The sequence below is a fragment of the Salarias fasciatus genome, chromosome 6 (genome assembly GCF_902148845.1).
Source record: "Salarias fasciatus chromosome 6, fSalaFa1.1, whole genome shotgun sequence".
Taxonomy (NCBI): Eukaryota; Metazoa; Chordata; class Actinopteri; order Blenniiformes; family Blenniidae; genus Salarias; species Salarias fasciatus.
Genome location: NC_043750.1, coordinates 35,042,399 through 35,059,545, shown reverse-complemented (window position 1 = coordinate 35,059,545; position 17,147 = coordinate 35,042,399). Strand labels below are relative to the sequence as shown.

General features: G+C 47.6%; 2 protein-coding genes across 4 annotated transcripts; both read left to right on the top strand.

Annotated features, from left to right (window-relative positions):
- The first annotated feature begins 923 nt into the window (after positions 1–923).
- Positions 924–7,408, top strand: LOC115391122 (peroxisome proliferator-activated receptor gamma coactivator-related protein 1). Of its 2 annotated transcripts, none has more exons than XM_030095232.1 (11): positions 924–1,042; positions 1,889–1,975; positions 2,550–2,705; positions 3,562–4,903; positions 4,992–5,045; positions 5,123–5,891; positions 5,962–6,162; positions 6,380–6,440; positions 6,521–6,642; positions 6,732–6,883; positions 7,013–7,408. In XM_030095232.1, exons 1-11 carry the CDS (start codon positions 962–964, stop codon positions 7,105–7,107), a joined length of 3,120 nt encoding a protein of 1,039 aa, XP_029951092.1. In that variant the 5' UTR covers positions 924–961; the 3' UTR covers positions 7,108–7,408. The 2 variants fall into 2 exon arrangements, with proteins under 2 accessions (XP_029951092.1, XP_029951091.1); XM_030095231.1 differs by having other exon boundaries at positions 6,377–6,440.
- A 3,185-nt stretch (positions 7,409–10,593) lies between these two features.
- On the top strand, positions 10,594–16,685 carry ogal (O-GlcNAcase like). Of its 2 annotated transcripts, none has more exons than XM_030093453.1 (17): positions 10,594–10,827; positions 11,001–11,052; positions 11,668–11,765; positions 12,340–12,470; positions 12,761–12,932; positions 13,015–13,113; positions 13,189–13,328; positions 13,409–13,553; positions 14,054–14,155; positions 14,229–14,491; positions 14,563–14,737; positions 15,050–15,135; positions 15,432–15,524; positions 15,593–15,678; positions 15,760–15,880; positions 15,955–16,084; positions 16,364–16,685. In XM_030093453.1, the coding sequence occupies exons 1-17, from the start codon at positions 10,764–10,766 to the stop codon at positions 16,498–16,500; spliced, it is 2,094 nt and encodes a 697-aa protein (XP_029949313.1). In that variant the 5' UTR covers positions 10,594–10,763; the 3' UTR covers positions 16,501–16,685. The 2 variants fall into 2 exon arrangements, with proteins under 2 accessions (XP_029949313.1, XP_029949312.1); XM_030093452.1 differs by having other exon boundaries at positions 14,051–14,155.
- The last annotated feature ends 462 nt before the right edge of the window (positions 16,686–17,147 follow it).

Genomic DNA, 17,147 nt, shown 5'->3' with positions numbered 1-17,147 from the left:
CGGAACAGCTCAAACTGTGAGAGTCACACTGAGAGAGAGAACACGACACTAGTTACAACAAATGTAATCCTCAAAATACATTCATGAATTTGTATCTTTAACATCTGACCAGCTGAATCAATTTACCAGTTGTTTTTCCCTCTGGAGCAACCAACATACTCAATTAAGCTGATCTTTTAACAAATGTGTGTCTCTTAAAAATATAGCACCATTCAAATTTGAAATAAACAGCCTCGATAAAGCAAAAAAAGTTTGCTTTCAAGTAATAAAGCAAAGCAACAGTCATTTACTATTGAGTAAATAAATCTGTAAATTAACAGTAACCTATACTTTCACTGGTTGTAAATATACTGCAATATATAATAATACACAATATTTATAGAATTATATATACATTTTCATTATTACACGTGTACTTCACTTTGTTGGACTGTAGGTGTAGCTTTTGAACAAAACAAAAAAAAAAAAAACAGGATTTCTTAAATATACCAGAGTAAACTTGACATTCTCTGTACCTCATAAATCATTTTTAAGATAGCTTGATCTGCATTTTAAAGTGTGGAAAAGACATCTAATATAATACAGGTTAATATAGGTAAAAAATGCTGCTAACATGAGTTGTTTCACCATTTATATTAAAAAAGCCATTTCTGTTACTTTCTACATTAATTGTGCCATACAGTGAATTAAAATGCGTTACTTACTTGTTGATATACGTGTTTTCGTGAGAGGAAGAAACTCAAAAGTATGTCTTTAAGAGAAAACTGGTTAAAATTCAAAGAGACACTTCGGATATTCGAGCTGACCTGGGATCAGATGTCTTCTCGTCTTCTCGTGACAACTTCCGGGTTCCGATTATAAAATCTGATCTGAGATCTGCGGACTTTCCGCGCGTCGAGCTGACCACGTGGTGACCACGTGCCTCCGCCCGGCCTGCCAGCTCACCGCGTGCAGGAACAAGATGGCGGCGCGGTGGAGAGCGAAAATCGGGGATTTAAATGCCGGCAGCAGCGACTTTCTGGCCCGGAACAGCCCGCATGAGGTACCGGTTCCCTCGTTACATGTAACGTGGCGTGAGGTGGCGCGCACGGGGACGGTTTCCGGCCACGCGCCGGGGCGCGTGTCGCCGGCGAGCGAGGCCACATGTACAGCGACACGTGGCCGTAGTGGCTCGTGGTGCCGCCGAGCAGGCTGCCGAGCACTTTAAAGACATTAATGATCACGTCTGGTTGTGTCTGCACGTGGAGTTCATTCACGTCGTGACACTCCCGGGAACCCATGATGGTGATGATAATAACGTGTGTGTTTGCATCAGGCGCGTGTCCCGGCTAAAGTACAGGATGTTCAGATAAGGCTGTGCCCGCAGCTCCTGCTATCATCTGTAAACTGTCTCTGTCACCAGCAGAGACCTGAATCTGGCAGATTATCAGGAAACGGACCAGGTGTCACCTCCACAGATTATAATCCCGGAAACCCCTCATCTGCTCCGCCTCAGCAGAGATTCAGCTCTTCTGTAGTTGTGCCCTCAGTTCACCTCATTCAACACCTCCCCCCTGCATGTTAGTCATTCTGCAGTGCCCCCTCTTCTCTGTGTGGGATTATAAGGCTTGATTTTTAATAGTTCCAGTAGATTATAACTTTAAGTATGCTGAAAAATCTAACAGATTTATGATAGATCTGCCACTCTCACATCCACATAGTTAAGTTACAATAATGATCACCACATGTGTCGAAAACTTACACTCATAATGTCTCCTTTACAACCATGTCAGCCAGCGGCCACACCCGAGGGGAGGGCTGCTGTGATAGAGAGTATATCTGATCTGATCTGTTACTAATCTATACGACATGAAATACACTGTGTCAAAAAGTGTCTCTGTGTCTGCAGATGGGTCTGAGTAGAGGCGATGTGGCCGATATGGACATCGATCACTCCATTTTGGCCATCTTTGAAGACTCCACGGCTGCTTCAGAGGTCAGAGCTGCGGCAGATTAATCTGACGGATTACAGCGTTGTTACAGAGGTCTTCTGGGAATCTTCAGAAGTCTGAAATACACAGTCACGCACATGTGTCATTCTGTTTGAATTGTTGTGATCGAGGGATCAGATTGTCCAGCGTATATGACTGATGTGTGGGATTATGTGTACCAAGAATGTCACCCAGTTCAGTCGGTGGATCAATCCCATCATGCTTTGCACTTGCAGGTGGGCCTTCAGTGGCATGCGAGCCTGATCTCAGAAGACGGCCACAGTCACCTCCAGACTCTGTTAGCTTCTCACAAACTTAAGAGCAGGTTTCCCCCTCGAATCAGAGATGTGAATTCTGATCTCCTAAAACTGAAGCCAGCTGGATCAAAGACTGAATGCTCTCCAGTAAATTCTTCATGCCAAATACTTTTACATCAGTGAGAATGTACGCTGAACCGGTTGACTGCCGTGGTGTGAATGTGGTCGCCACAGTCTCGGCGGCTGTCGTCTGGAGTCGGCGCTCCTGCTGCTCAATTAGCTCCGTAATTCAGCTCATGCGGCTCCGTCTTCCTCGTCTCAGGGCAAGAGCTCCGCGGAGGAAGAAAACGAGTCGCTGCTGTCGGCTCTGAGCGAGATGCTGGACGACGTGGAGGATGACGACAGCGCGCTCTCGCCCTTCGACACCCTGCCCGACAAGAAGCTCATCGGCCACGCAAGGCTCAAGGACACGGCGGCGGTGAGAGAAAACGCCAAGATCAGCTTCAGATGACAGTTTTCTCTGTTTTGATCGACTCGGTTGTTAAAATTCTTATTGAAAATTCATTGAAATCGTGATACAGACACACTAAACAAAGAGGTGGATCAATATTATAGAACAATAATGTGAAATATTATCACAGTGCAACATAATGATTCATCCAAATGTGTCAAGATATAGTGAGACTATATGATACAAATATTTTAATTATTCCAGAGAAAAATTGAATTAAAATTAAAGCGTTGCTCAACACAGAATAGAACAGACAGAATAAATAGAAAGTTAAATATCAAATAAACAAGATAAAAATAAATTCATTTATCTCTGAATCTTTGTAAGAATATGTATAACAGCACATCATGGTTTAAGTTATAATTTGATTTTGATCAGTTTTTATTTGGCAGCATCAAACTTTTTAGCTGAATTGTCTCTTGATTGAATTTATATAGATTCATTTATAGATTTGAATTATCCACATGATTTAAAGCCTGTAAGCAACAGATAAGTAATCAAACGGGTAATAATTAAAACAAAAATACAGATATTCTCTAATTTTTTTATTATTGAAGTGACCTGAAATGTTTGATTAACCTGATTTTATTTGCAGATGTGACTCTAGAACTTAGATAAATAAGGCCTCTTGGTTAAAAAAAAAGGCAAACCAATAAATAAATATATATTATAAAGGTAATTGCTGCTTTTTTTAAGTGTTAAATGCATGTTACTTTCTGTTGTGACACATTTAAAGGAGACATTAAAGTCTCAGTCTACTGTTATGAGTCGTGTTCATAACAACAATCCAGAGCTCTTAAACGTGTTTCTTTTCCCCCTTCAGGAACTGTCGCTGGCTCACAGACTCAGACCGAGACCCAAGCCGCCAAATTTAATGTTCACTGTTGAAAACGAGGCGGAAAAAGACCTCGACTGCAAACTGGAGGAAAAAGTTGAGCCACAGAAGTTAAAAAAACAAAGCCAGACGTTCTTAGAGACGAGAAATGGGCGGTCGGAGGGCGACATCGAAGTTTTCTCCTCCAGTTCGCTGGTCAGCCTGGTCAGGATCATGCACTCCTACTGTCTGAAGCTGCATGTGGAGGAGGAAGAGCGTCCTGGAAAGAACCCCACCATCTTCTCCCAGGAGGAGGTGTGGAAGTACGAGCGGCCCAGCGAGGAGAACGACGAAGAGATCAATGTCGTATCTGACGATGAGGCGCCGGTGAAGGACGCGAAGGAGGAAGATGAGCTGGACGGGAAGCGACATAAAGTGCTGAAGAGTGTTTTGTTGAATGGAAGCTCCTCCAGGGCCGCGGCGTGCCGGGAGAAGAAAAGAGTGAGCTTCGGCCCCGTTCAGGTGGCGTCCTTCGATGACGCGATGGAAAACGGCGTGCGGGAGAGCGACGTGAACGGCGTCAAAGCTCTGGATGAGCTGGCAGCAACGTCTCCGTCCTCAGAGGAGGCGGAGCCACCGAAACGCGAGACCAAGGGAAAATCCCTCAGCCTGCAGCAGTACAGACAGCTGCGCCAGAAGAGGCTGCCCCTGGTGGAGAAACAGGGGAACTACACCACCAAGTGGCCGTCCGTCTCCGTGCCCCCGAAGGAGCTGACCCCCATCCTGGGGCTGCAGGGACAGACGCAGTGCGTCTCCAGGTCGAAGACGACGCATCCAAACCTCCACAAACCCAAACAGACGATGGCGCCGAGTCCGGTCCGTTCACCTCCCAAACCGGACGCGTCCGCTCGTCACCCCCGCCGCGCGCTACAGCTCCTCCGGTCTGAATCCAGAGCGGACTCGCCTCTCAGTCCCGTCCCAAGCAAGAGAAGTCCAGCGAAGAGATCGGCTCCGCTCAGCACCGACCCTCCCAACCCGGTCCTCCTCCCGCTCCCTGTCCCTCAGACCGGATCACCGTCCGCCGCTGCCCCCCCGCAGCCGAACACCCCAGCGTCACCGAGCAAGAGCAACCAGAAGTCCTCTCAGACCCCATTGGTGGATCTGGATCTGCCACCGAGTCCCGAGTCTCCATCAGAATGTCCCTCAGCCCCGCCGGACTGCGGTCAGCCGCCGCCCCCCTCAGAGTCCAGCGTGGACGGAACGCCGGATGTTTCCCAGAGCGACTGTCCTGCTGATGAACCGCCGAGCTCTGGAACCGGCTGCAGCACGGAGCCAGCAGCCACCGACTCAGGTAACCTGTCGATACACGGCGTCTGACGAAATCTGTCCAGCTGTTTGAAAAAGTACCCTTTCTTAAGTTACTTTGTTTCTTTGATCAGGAATCGAAGCGCCGGATTTGACCAGCCTGCTGGAGCAGTTTGAGGAAACACAAGGTAAGTAATCAGATTACTGATGTCTTTGCTGCTGATGTGGACTCTGTTAAATGTTTCTCGGTTCTTCCACATTACAGCTAAAGAGAAAAGAGTCTTTGACGATGAGCCCAAACCGATTGATGCTGCTTCAGGTTCGATCCTTCCAGCAGACGTGGATCTGAACCAAACCCGGTCAGCCGGACCAGAAAAGACCTCAACGCCGCCACTTCAACATTTAAGCACTTCAGATATTCAGGAAACTCAGAAGCCTCTCAGGAAGCAGCCGGAGGACGTCGACGTCCCCGAGCCCCTCAGCACCGAAATCATCCTCAGCTCCCGGCAGTCTCCACGACGGAGAAATCCTCCCTCCAAAGCCATCCAGATCATCGACCCCCGACCTCTGCCGGCCAGGAAGACGCACACTAACTCCTCCGAGTCGCCCGCCGCCGCTGCGCCTCCTCACACGTTCCTCTACCTGCTGTCCGAGCACGACTACTGCGGCTCTGCGGAGGATTCTGCCGCTCGGCGGAGCAAAGAGAATGTGGAGCAGCCGCCGGCCGTCCGGGACGCGCACGCCGCTCCTGAAGGCGCCGAGCAGATCCCGACGGGACGAACGAAGCCTCAGCTTCACTCCGAGCCGAGCGCGGCCGAACCCCTGCGGCTCCCGCACTGCGTCCCCACGCCGGACGAGGCAAGCCAGCCGGCCCCGTGCACGCTCCCGACGCCGCCGCCCAGCCCGCCCATCAGAGGCAGGCGGAAGAGGAGGTACCGGAGGAGGTCTCCACGGTCCGACTCCAGCTCCAGCTCCCGCTCCTCCTCGCCGTCCTCGTCCTCCAGCTCGGGCTCTCGCTCTCCGAAGCGGCGGAGGTATGGGTCTCCGTCAGCAGCTCTCTCTGTGAGGCGGCTGCTCGCTTCACCGTGTGTCTCCGTCTTTCAGGCTGCGTCACCACCACTCAGAGAGCAGCTCGTGCTCCTCGTCGCCGTCCTACTCCCACTCTCCGCCGCGCCGCTGCCGCTTCTCCTACTCCAGGTCCAGATCCAGGTCCAGGTCCAGGTCCTGGTCCCAGTCCCAGTCCCGGTCTCCGTCCCGGTCACCTTCTCCGTACATGTGTCGAAGTCGGTGGAGAGAAGTTTGCAGGTCAGTAGAGGTTTTTTTATTTTTAGGATTTACTGCTTTAGAAGTGTTAAATGTTTAAGTGTAAGAATGTAGTTCAGCTGTTTCAACTCTAAATTCACTGCTTTTATTTGGAATTTATTGTTATAAAATATGTGCAGTGAGTGGGTGCCTCTGCTGCTGATGGGAATGAAAGTGTAATACTGGAATGTGCGCTTCCTCTGATTCTTCCCCACAGCAGCAGAGAGTCGAGGAAGCTGAGGAGGGAGCACGAGATCAGGATGCAGAAACTCAAAGCCATAGTAAGCCGCCGATCTCCTCCCGTCCGACCGTGTCGATGTACGCCGAGCGTTACGTAACTGGATCCACCTGTGTGTGTCAGGACGAGCGCAGGGTGGTGTACGTCGGACGCATCCGCAGAACCATGACGCACGAAGAGCTGCGGGAGCGCTTCGCCCAGTTCGGAGACGTGGAGTGTGTCTCCCTGCACTTCAGAGACCGAGGGTGAGTCTGCGGTGCGTTTTCACGCCTTGGCTCTGCGCCGCTCTCCGCTCGGTGATTTAAAAACCCCGTCGTCTCCGGCTCTCTCGCAGTGACCACTACGGCTTCGTGACCTTCTACAACATGGAAGACGCTTTCGCCGCCATCGACAACGGCGGCAAGCTGCGGCGTCCCGACGAGCTGCCGTTCGACATCTGCTTCGGCGGAAGAAGGCAGTTCTGTAACTCGCACTATTCGGATTTAGGTGAGGCTTCCTCAGCCGATCACGCTGCGGTTACAGGAATCGTCAGTAATCCGATTCAGCGCTCATTTTTCCCAGCTGTCCGTCCTCCGTCTCACATAAACACTCTGCTCGTGTCCATCCTCTCCACAGACGCCAACAAAGACGCAGAGCCTTCAAAGAACCGACTGGAGGACCTGGACTTCGATTCGCTGCTCAAACAGGCCCAGAGAGGACTGAAGAGGTAGCAGAGAGCCCAAGACCAACCCGAAGCGCTAAAGATGCAAAGAATCCGTCGAACCTCAGAGCGTCAAGCTCACACTCATGTAGCAAGCCTGTCCTTTTTTAATGACATTGTATACGCATGCATGTTTATTTGTGTACAGTTTATACGTACAGACGTTTGGCACTCTTTGCATGCAGTTTTTCAGTTGTAAAGTTGATATTCTAAAAATGATTATGTAGCACTCAGAAAAAAAATACAATATTTGCATTCCAGAGCACTGATACAGTTTTGTACATGGAAATAAAGGCTGTATATTGTTTTTCCTTTAATGGGGTCTCATCTGTCCAGTTTTACACCTAAAGTTAATCAGAGGGTTTTTTGATTCCTAAGAAACTGAAGATTTCACTGAAGCAGAAAGACGTCCCGGTTATTTATGCCTGTAAGTAAAGGTGAAAATAACATGAAACTTCAGCTTTGAACTCATTAACAATCACCAAAACTACTGCCACGTTCAAATCAGATCAGGTGCATTTTTCTCCTGAGCTGTGGGAGCTTATTTACCATCCTTGTGGATGAAATGCAGTGTTTGTCTTGGTTTTTTTCATTTCAACTCCACTCGGGCCACATTACCAGTTTTACTGGATGTGTTTTCTCTCCGGCATGAACAGGATGCTGCCACCCAGCTTTCCTGAGGGAGTGATTTCATCTGGCGCAGAAATAACTGGAAAGCCTCAAACGACGCACACGTACAAACTGAAATGTGCAGACACTGTATCTAAATGTAAAAAGAGAGGTTAGGATTCTTCGATGAGTCCTTCATTTGATCTGGTTATCAAATTCGCATCTTTGTATCAAACCTAGTGAAATGAAGTGAGTTCTGATTGGGGTGTTGGGAAACAAGGTAACTTTTACTGTTTTTTGTTCAAATCAGATTCCACAGAGCTGGTCATTTTCTCATCTTTTGTGTTTAGGAAAATGCAGAAAAGGCAGTGCAGTTGTTTCCTCCATCTCCGCATTAGTCACACCACACAGTGTTGTCAGATGACTTCCTGATAAAGTTTGAGTTGCCATGAGAGCATGTCAGAAAAATAGGAATAAAGGGAAGTGTGGACCAACTTCCACTCAGTTCTTAGCAGTAGCTTTTTGACTCCTGTGGGATTAGAGTGAGTGACTCCGGGATCGCTCCCTGACTCTCTGTAACTTGGCTATCCCCTGCTCAGGTAGTTGAAATGGGGAAAAAAGTTGGCTTTAAACCATATGTCCCAACATCTGCTGGTCTTCTTTCTAAAACTGGATGTCCCTGTTCATTTGTACCCCACTCACTTGTTCATATTCATGTTGCCAGAAACTGTCAGTGTTTGAAGTGTAATGCTGAGCTGGAGCTGTGAAGAAACTTACACAACAAGAGAAGTGAAGAACAAGTGAGCTTTGAGCCCTTTGGTGATAAAAATGAGTTTGATAAAACTAATGTGAGTTTTTTAGTTTGAAAATATTGTTGAATTGACAGTGCCAGGATGAAAAATAAAAAAAGGGAAACTGGTTTTTCTGCATCGCAGAGCTCAGACGCCCTCTGGTGGCAAAACGTTGGTATTACAACCACACCACAACTGATAAGTTTGAGGAATGTTGACTTGGAGGAATATTATTGACAATAAATAGAGTAAAAACCAGTATGGGCTTCAACTGAAAAAATTACTAAACTGAACTGAATCCTTCTTAAAAACAAAATGTACAGTAATCCAACAATGGGCTGAGGAAAAAAGGGTGATTTTCTCGGAGAGATGGTATGGGCTATATGCACAGCTCCATCGCTTCCTGAAGTTCAGATAGCACCTTTATTTTCTGTATTTCATGATAGGATGAAGTGATTAATCCAGGTGTGTCTGACCCAGAGGCGGAGAGTGGGTCTCAGTACAGAGGGGGCGGAGCATTCTCGGGCCCTTATGATAGTAATTTTACCATCAAACAATCCCTCATGCTACCATCAAACAACACACTAATGCTCACTTTTATTGAGCCAAGCAAACCTATATGCCTCAGAAAGCAGAATAAAGTCAAAAACCAGTTCACGAACTTGTTCTGAAGAACAAATACACGTACGCACGCACACACACGCGCGCTCAGTCTTGTATTTCTATCCTTGTGGGGACCGTCCATTGACTCCCATTCATGTCTAGCCCCTAACCCTGACCCTTACCCTAACCCTAACCCACACCACAACAAAGAGTAACCCTAAAGAAATGTTTTTGCACTTTTACTGTTTTCAGTAACAACAACATGGTCAAGAAAACACTGTTTCTCCTACTTAGGACCGGAAAAAGGTCCCCACAAGGCACGTCGTTCCACGTTTTGCTATCCTTGTGGGGACATTTGGCCCCGACAAGGATAGAAATACAAGAACGCGCGCGCGCGCACACACACACACACACACACACACACACACACACACACACACACACACACACACACACACACACACACACACACACACACACAAATGCAGCCTGTGACAGGTGTCACTCAGAGCGTCCGCTGTCCATGGTGCTGAAAGCTCAGTTAAAAAGTCATGGGCTACATCTGTACCATTTTTGATACAGCTTAAATATAAGATGAACACAGCTGGTCTAAAATTACAGGATATAGACACAGCTATCTATATCTTTTGGAATTCACGTATATTATACAAAAAAAAAAAAATAGACTCAGGGGTCTCTTGTAGTTGAGAGCAACACAAGGCACATTCAAATATCCAGGTGTTTAAGACCACAGCATTCTGATAAAGATAATATTTTTGAAGGTTTCACTGACTCACCAGTGGCTCCGATGTTAGGTTTTGGGTAGTACCGCTAGCGGCTAGCATAGTGTTTAGCATACTGTTTAACTTCCCTCCAAAGAGTTCAGATCAAGTGCAAAAGAAAAAACTCGTTCATGCCGCACAGCCAATCAGCGCTGGCTTACAGCTCTGACGCATTCATGGACAGTCGTAATGTAAGAATTGGCAATTTGGAGCCCACACTCATATGCGTATACCTTCTGACACACACTGCACATTTTATTATAATAATTTATTTACAAGTAAATGTGAACCCATTACATGAAACGGGGCCCTATGACCTCGTGGGCCCTGGGGCGACCGCCCCCTTGCCCCCACTCTGGCTCCGCTACAGGTCTGGCCATTTACTGAGGTTGAACTAGAACTCAACTCAGCTCAACTCAACTCAAAACACCTTTGCATCTTACCCGACACCACTGTGTGCACTGAACAAGTCATTTTGGTTTGAAGTATGGCTCAACAAGTAAATAAATTGAATGTTTGTTATACTGTATGTACGATTTCCATGGAGCATGCATTTATGGAATAAAGCTTTCCTGGGTTTGGTGCTGTTGGTGGTGTCTAAAGCAGATGATACTGTCTCTTTAAAAAACACTGTCCCTTTAAGGTTTTAAAAGAACACTGTCCCTTTAAGACGTCCACCCGGAAGTCTCAGACGTAAACATGCGTCTCTGAGCTGAACGAGGGACAGTAAGGATAATAAAGCCTGGTTGTTTCTGCGCTGGTGCAGTTTTACAGCTCAGTGTGTTTCTTGCATGACTGAAAGCGAGACGAACCGAAGGCGATGACAGAGCTGCAGCTTCAGTCTGAATAAAGTGAAAACGAGCAAAATACAGAGCAGAAACATGTCGGAAGCAGGCAGCAGACCTCAGTCCGGCACTGGACGCTTCATCAGCGGTGTGGTGGAAGGTGAGGACCAGCCTGGATCCTCAGACCCCTAAGGGGGACGGGGCGTGTCTGGATGGATCCCATGACATTCATGAAAACATCAAACTTGCATTAGAAATGTGCAATAAACATGAATAGGTGATTTTTGGTGGAATGAGACAGTTTCAGTGTCACCTGACCTTTGCTTGGTGCAGGTTTTTATGGACGTCCATGGACTATGGAGCAGAGGACTGAGCTGTTTCAGAGGTGGGTGGGCTGTAACAATGGAGCAATTCATTTCCTCTGCTCAGGCTGAACAGTCGCCCTTCAATATTCTGTGTTTACAGCTTTTCTGATCATTCACAGTCAACTATTGAACTGAGTGTGAGGGTTTAACATACACATCTATGCATAAATAACAAGAATAGCTTTTTTGTTTTGCTGGTTTTGCTTTGGAAACAGGTTGTTTGACAGAGTTTATTTCTACAGTTTTACAAAACATTGATTTTTCTTACTCTTTTATTCCTCTGAATTATAAATAGGTATTTATTGACTTAGTTGCCCTCTTGGAAATTAATTCACGATGTTAAATAATAAGATTTTAAGGGAACAACATGCCTGCAACAATCGATTTTCATTAATATTTTACCCATCTAGTTATTAATTTAAATATATCTGCACAGAGAGGTTCATAATATTACAATTCACAGTCAGTCATCCATTTATCTTCCTTATTGCTTCATCCACCTTCAGGAGACGGGGGGCTGACAAGGGGTAAAAAGTGGGGTACCTCCTAAACACACACACACACAATCACTCACACACACAACTGTATCTCATATGGAGACACCAATTCACCAGGAAATCCTCTCTGTTCCACAGGGAGCAGAAGTGGGGTCTGAACACATACCTGTACGCCCCCAAAGACGACTACAAACACCGGATGTACTGGAGAGACTTGTACTCTGCAGAGGAGGCCGGTGAGTCTCGCTGCAGTGGTCACCGTTCATATAACCTGACAGGAGGGACGATGCCGTCCTGTCACACAGAGGTGGATTTTATGGTGTGTTGAGTAAATAAAGTCCGGTAAATGATATGGCGAAGCCCGACAGGTGTGCTTGGTAACAATCGGAGCGGCTCCCATGTGCTCACAGCCAGTTGTGTTATCTGGATGCTGCTTTTGAGTAAAGCCATTAAATGGAATTCAGCGGCCGACGAATCTCAAACTGTCAGTGTTGAAGTGAAGAATGGTAATGACTTTTTGTACTTTAAATTATCAAAGCTATTCAACCAACCTCCTCCACTTTCCAATAACTCTTACACACATGAGGAAAAGTGCCTCAAAATGTAGGAACAAATATCGTAATTTTAAAGTTTTCTTTGGTTGCGAGTGCTGGCTGTTCAGACGGCTTTATTTCCCACACATGAACCATTTATTTGTAGCTTGTTACATACATACAACGCTTTAAATGATGAGGAAAGCAGGAGTCAGATATGCCTTTTTCTGAATGATGATGCTGAAACTGGATTTTGAATCACTTCTTCTTTTCCCAGAACAACTGATGGCGTTAATATCGGCTGCGAAGCAGCACGAGGTGGAGTTCATCTATGCAATCTCTCCCGGTCTGGACATCACGTTTTCCAACCCCAAAGAAGTAGCTGCCCTGAAGAGGAAACTGGATCAGGTAGAGACGACGGGTGGAGTGTAACAGATGGTTTGATTGCTGCTTTATGGCTCTCAGGTTTGCTACTGAATGCAGGTCAGCAGAAATCTGATATTCCAAACTCTGGATGTAAGTAGTTGGTTTAATTTTTCAGTAGATAAGACTTTAAAACCTGAAACCGATGCTGCTACTTTCAGTATATTTTTAAGCTTCTATTTTCTTGATTTCATTGTGTGTCTGCAGAGCTGGTGGGGATTCAGTCATGATAATCAGCTGTGATGAGCAGACACGCCGTCCTGTTTCTCCTCCAGGTGAAGGGCTTCGGCTGCAGCTCCTTCTCTTTGCTGTTCGACGACATCGAGCCTGAGATGTGTCCGGCCGATCGGCAGGCCTTCAGCTCCTTCGCCCACGCTCAGGTGGCGATCACCAACGAGGTGTACCGGCACCTCGGAGAACCGGAGAGCTTCCTGTTCTGTCCCACAGGTCCTCAGCTCAACATCAATAAAAACATCTGCAGTCGTCAGGCAGAGACTAAAACCTCGGTGTGTGTGTTCTGTATCTGCAGATTACTGCGGCCTGTTCTGCACTCCCAGCGTGTCCCAGTCCTCCTACCTGCACACTGTGGGAGAGAAGCTCCTGCCAGGCATCGACATCCTGTGGACCGGTACACTTCCTCTCAACCACAGCTTCAAACGCCGACGTCCGTTCAGCTTGGTAAATATTTCTTTGTGTCCTCTAGGACCCAAAGTTGTGTCCCACAGAATCTCCGTTGAGTCCATCGAGGAGGTTTCAGCGGTGCTGAGGAGGCCGCCGGTCATCTGGGACAACATTCACGCCAACGACTACGATCCTCAGAGGCTGTTCCTCGGACCCTACAAGGTGAATCTGATCGCATTGCGTTTGCCTGTGCGAGCGCTGGTTTGTGTTTTCGTGTCATGAACGTGATGTTTCTGGGAAAGGATCGACCCACGGACCTGATCCCCAAACTCAGAGGAGTGCTCACCAACCCCAACTGCGAGTTCTACCCAAACTTTGTGGCCATCCACACGTTGGCGACGTGGTGTAAAGCGACTGCAGACGGCGGGCCGAGCGACGTTGACATGGGTCAGTATCCAGGCTTCAGCGTACCGCAGCTCAAGAAACATTACAACCAAGTAATGTTCCTGTTTGAAGGAGGATTTACTTTTTCAATAACTCCCGAAGACTTAGAGAAATAATTGAGATTATCAATGCTCTTCAGTTCCAGTTTATGCAGCATGATGGGAACAAATAGGAAGATTGTTTTTGTTTTCGGAGAATGAAGTTTTGAGAGTTTTAGAATAAAACTGCTCAGAGAGTCAACGTATTGAGAGTCAAAAAGTAAAGTGGAACAACTCTATTCTTAGAATCAAGCTGAAACATCTTTTTGAGAATTAAGTCAAAGTAATTATTGACATGTTACACCTTATTCTCAGAATATAAATTTCTGCCTCCTTGTATTTGTCTGACATCTGAGAGATGTCCAGTGTTTCTTGAATTGCCTGAATCGAGAGATGACAAAGTGAAATGGAAGTGAAATGGAAAAGAAGGCGAGTTAAAGTGTTCTGTCCTCTGACCTGCAGCAGGCTGTGATGAGGAGCAGGACCCCTGCTACAGCCCCCAGAAAGCCCTGACGCTGGCGCTGACAGACTGGCTGCAGGAGTTCATGACCACGGACCAGCCGGGAGGTAAAACCCCGCCAAGCGCGGCGTCGTGATGTGGAGCAGGGAGAAGCGTTCAGAGCGTGGCGTGTGCTTCCAGGTCCTCCGTCTCGCCTGAAGAAGGAGTCGTCCGATGAGGAGCCCATGCAGACGGACGTGTTGGAGGGCGCCCACGTCCCCGGCCCGGACGAGAACCCGCTGTACACCGCCGAGCCGCTGACCCTGGACGACCTCAGGCTGCTGTCTGACCTCTTCTACCTGCCCTACGAGCACGGCGCCACGGCCAGGACCATGCTGCAGGACCTGGACTGGCTCAGGACCCACAGCCACGCCGCCGCCGCCGCCGCCGAGGAGACCGACCTGGTAAGGTTGGCGCCCCTCTCAGATCGGCGTTTCCCCCCGCGGACTGCTCTCATTCCCTGACGCTCCTGCAGACGTCCGAGTGGTGCCAGAGGGCGCAGCAGTTCGACGACACCTGCGGCGCCGTGGTGCAGATGTTCAACCGGCTGTCCAACGCCCCCAACCGCAGCATCCTGTACGACCTGTACAACTACATCTGCGACATCAAGAGCGGCGTCGGCCTGGCCCGAGCCTACGTCAAGACGCTCGGTGAGGAGGAGCACATTCTGTAACCACGACGTCATTGATCAGATCAGTCAATTAAAGGAAATCCTTTAAAATATCTGCACTCTATCCTATTTATACTGAATATATTGAGCCTGCAGCAGGAACCTCAATCAGTTTGACATTTTTAATCATACTCTTTTGTTTTAATACATTATTAAATGAGTTCCTACATCAATCCGTGCAGGACAGTAACTGTTGAAATCAACATTTCTTAACATGGAGATGACAGTTTTCAGTGGTCTGAACCACGTTGTCTTTAGTTTTAGTTTTAAATGCTGTTTCTGGTTTTGACAGGAGGTCGCGGTCGACCCTCGGCTCACCTGATGACCGATGACCCTGAACCCTGGGGCTTCAGAGGGGGTCTGTCTGGAGAGTTCCAGGTAATCTCACTCAGCCCAGTGCACATTACGGACAAATTATAAATGCAGGGAATGAAAGATGAAGTCTTTTACATATGCACAGAGTTTCATCCTCTTTTAAATTGAATGGGGGTAAAATATAGAAGGTGTGCAGTTGTTCAAGTATTTTTCCATGTTTTCGAGCTGAATCCAGTGAAACCAGTTATCTGGACAGTCAGCAGTGACGGATTTAGACAAGTCGAATTAGAGCTCGACTGCTTTCTGGAGTTGTTCTGAACTTCCACCTGCTTCATCAATCTCTTCCTACGTGCTTTCAGAGGATGCTGCCAGGGCATGGAAGCAGGGACCTGTTCAGACACCCGCCCTCAACGGCGGTCTACAGCATCCGACCCTACTGTCCGGAGGACAAAGTGAGCCTGGCACCTCTCCTGATGGAAATTCAGTCGTGGTTTTGTTTTAACCGTCTGTCCTCTGTTAGATGGAGCTGCAAAGGATTTCCAGAGAGATGCGAAGAGACGGAGAGGACAGATCCTCTGCAGCGCAGCCTCTACTCATCAGCGACAGGTGGGATTCTTACTTCACTGCTCAGTCGTGAGGCTTTTTCCATCAGCGGCTGATCTTTCCGTTCGATTTGACCGGTTCCAGCCTGTCGGCGGGTGAAACGCCGCCGTCCCCTCAGTGCGGCCTCATCCTGGAGGACGAGATCGGGGTGTGTGGTTATGCAGTGGCGCTCACCGACGCCAAACCGGCCGCAGCCAAGATTCAGGTAAACAACCCGAACAGACGGCCTGTTTGTCCAAATAAGACGGAAAAACTAGGAGCTGCGTCTCCCTCCCCCAGAGCGCAGTGGGCCAGGCCTTCCTGGAGGAATTCCCCTCCCTGCTGTCAGTGCAGGTTCTTCCCCGGGTCGCCGACCCGGCCCCAGCAAAGCGGATGATTGGTCAGCTGCTGTCCTCCATCAGGAGCAGTGGTGAGTCCAGCTTTAGTGCATCAGGGGGGAGACTCTCTCCACAGGGGGGCGCTGTTGAGTTAACGTCTTATAATGCAAGGAGCACCAGAAAGAGCTTCCTTTTCACTGATGTGATACTGGTTTTTGAACCAGAGATACCTGGGAGATACCTGGTTTTTGAACTTCACACATTGTTTTAAATCTTTTAAATTGCTCCGATCAGGCAGAATCAAGCTGGCTTCTGGTGTTTTCCTCACAACAAATTATAAAAACTTTGCGTTTCCTCACGCTCCTCTTCAGGGTCCAGAGGGGCGTTCTGTGACCTGAGGCCGAGCGATCGGCGGATGCTTCATTTTTACTCCACGCTGGACTCTTTCAAAGCGGTTCAGGTGGACGGTCTTCCGGGAGATGTCCTCATTATGGCGGCCAGCCTCTGAAACAAAGACTCTTCACTCACCAGTGAACAACTGCAGGTTAAAACCTCATTTCTCAACTCATATCTGGATGATCTAGACAGCAAGATCCTCAACACACTCGATTTAAATTACTGAACAAACTGCTGTCAAATGTCCATTTTGCTGACTTGAAGAGTAAAAAGTGATTCCAGCACAATAAAGATGTTGATATCGAGGAGTGTTTGTTGTGTATTTGAGATTTCAGTGAAGGTGCAACACGAAAAACAGAAGGCATTTTAAGAAGAAACGTTATATTTGTTTTCAGAGATTACAAGGGAAATATATTAATCCTTTATCTTTAAATAAAGAGCTGGTGTTTGGCCCGAGAAGTTTAACGGGCCGTCAGTGAGACTGACGTGAACCGTCACATCGATCAGTAACAGCAAAGCCAGGTGTGTACAAACCAGTTACGACTAAAGCATGTCAAGTAACACCAGAACATCTGGGACACGAGTCCTGGTTTTCCCCTGAGAGTTCATCTGTAGAGTTTGGCTGCTGGAAAAAAAAAAAAAAATCCATGTCAGCCAGGCGACACACACACACACACACCTTTCACGCCTGACATTTGATTAAGTGTGTTTAATAAATAGGAACTGTGCCTGTTTAAAGTGTGTTAAAATGAAAAGGTG

Coding starts and splice junctions, on each gene's coding strand:
- ogal (XM_030093452.1), top strand. CDS start 10,764: ATGTCGGAAGCAGGCAGCAGACCTCAGTCCGGCACTGGACGCTTCATC. Junction 14,738..15,049: donor AGCCTACGTCAAGACGCTCG/GTGAGGAGGAGC, acceptor TGGTTTTGACAG/GAGGTCGCGGTCGACCCTCG. Junction 15,881..15,954: donor CGGCCGCAGCCAAGATTCAG/GTAAACAACCCG, acceptor TCCCTCCCCCAG/AGCGCAGTGGGCCAGGCCTT.
- LOC115391122 (XM_030095231.1), top strand. CDS start 962: ATGGCGGCGCGGTGGAGAGCGAAAATCGGGGATTTAAATGCCGGCAGC. Junction 1,976..2,549: donor ACTCCACGGCTGCTTCAGAG/GTCAGAGCTGCG, acceptor TCCTCGTCTCAG/GGCAAGAGCTCCGCGGAGGA. Junction 4,904..4,991: donor GCCAGCAGCCACCGACTCAG/GTAACCTGTCGA, acceptor TTCTTTGATCAG/GAATCGAAGCGCCGGATTTG.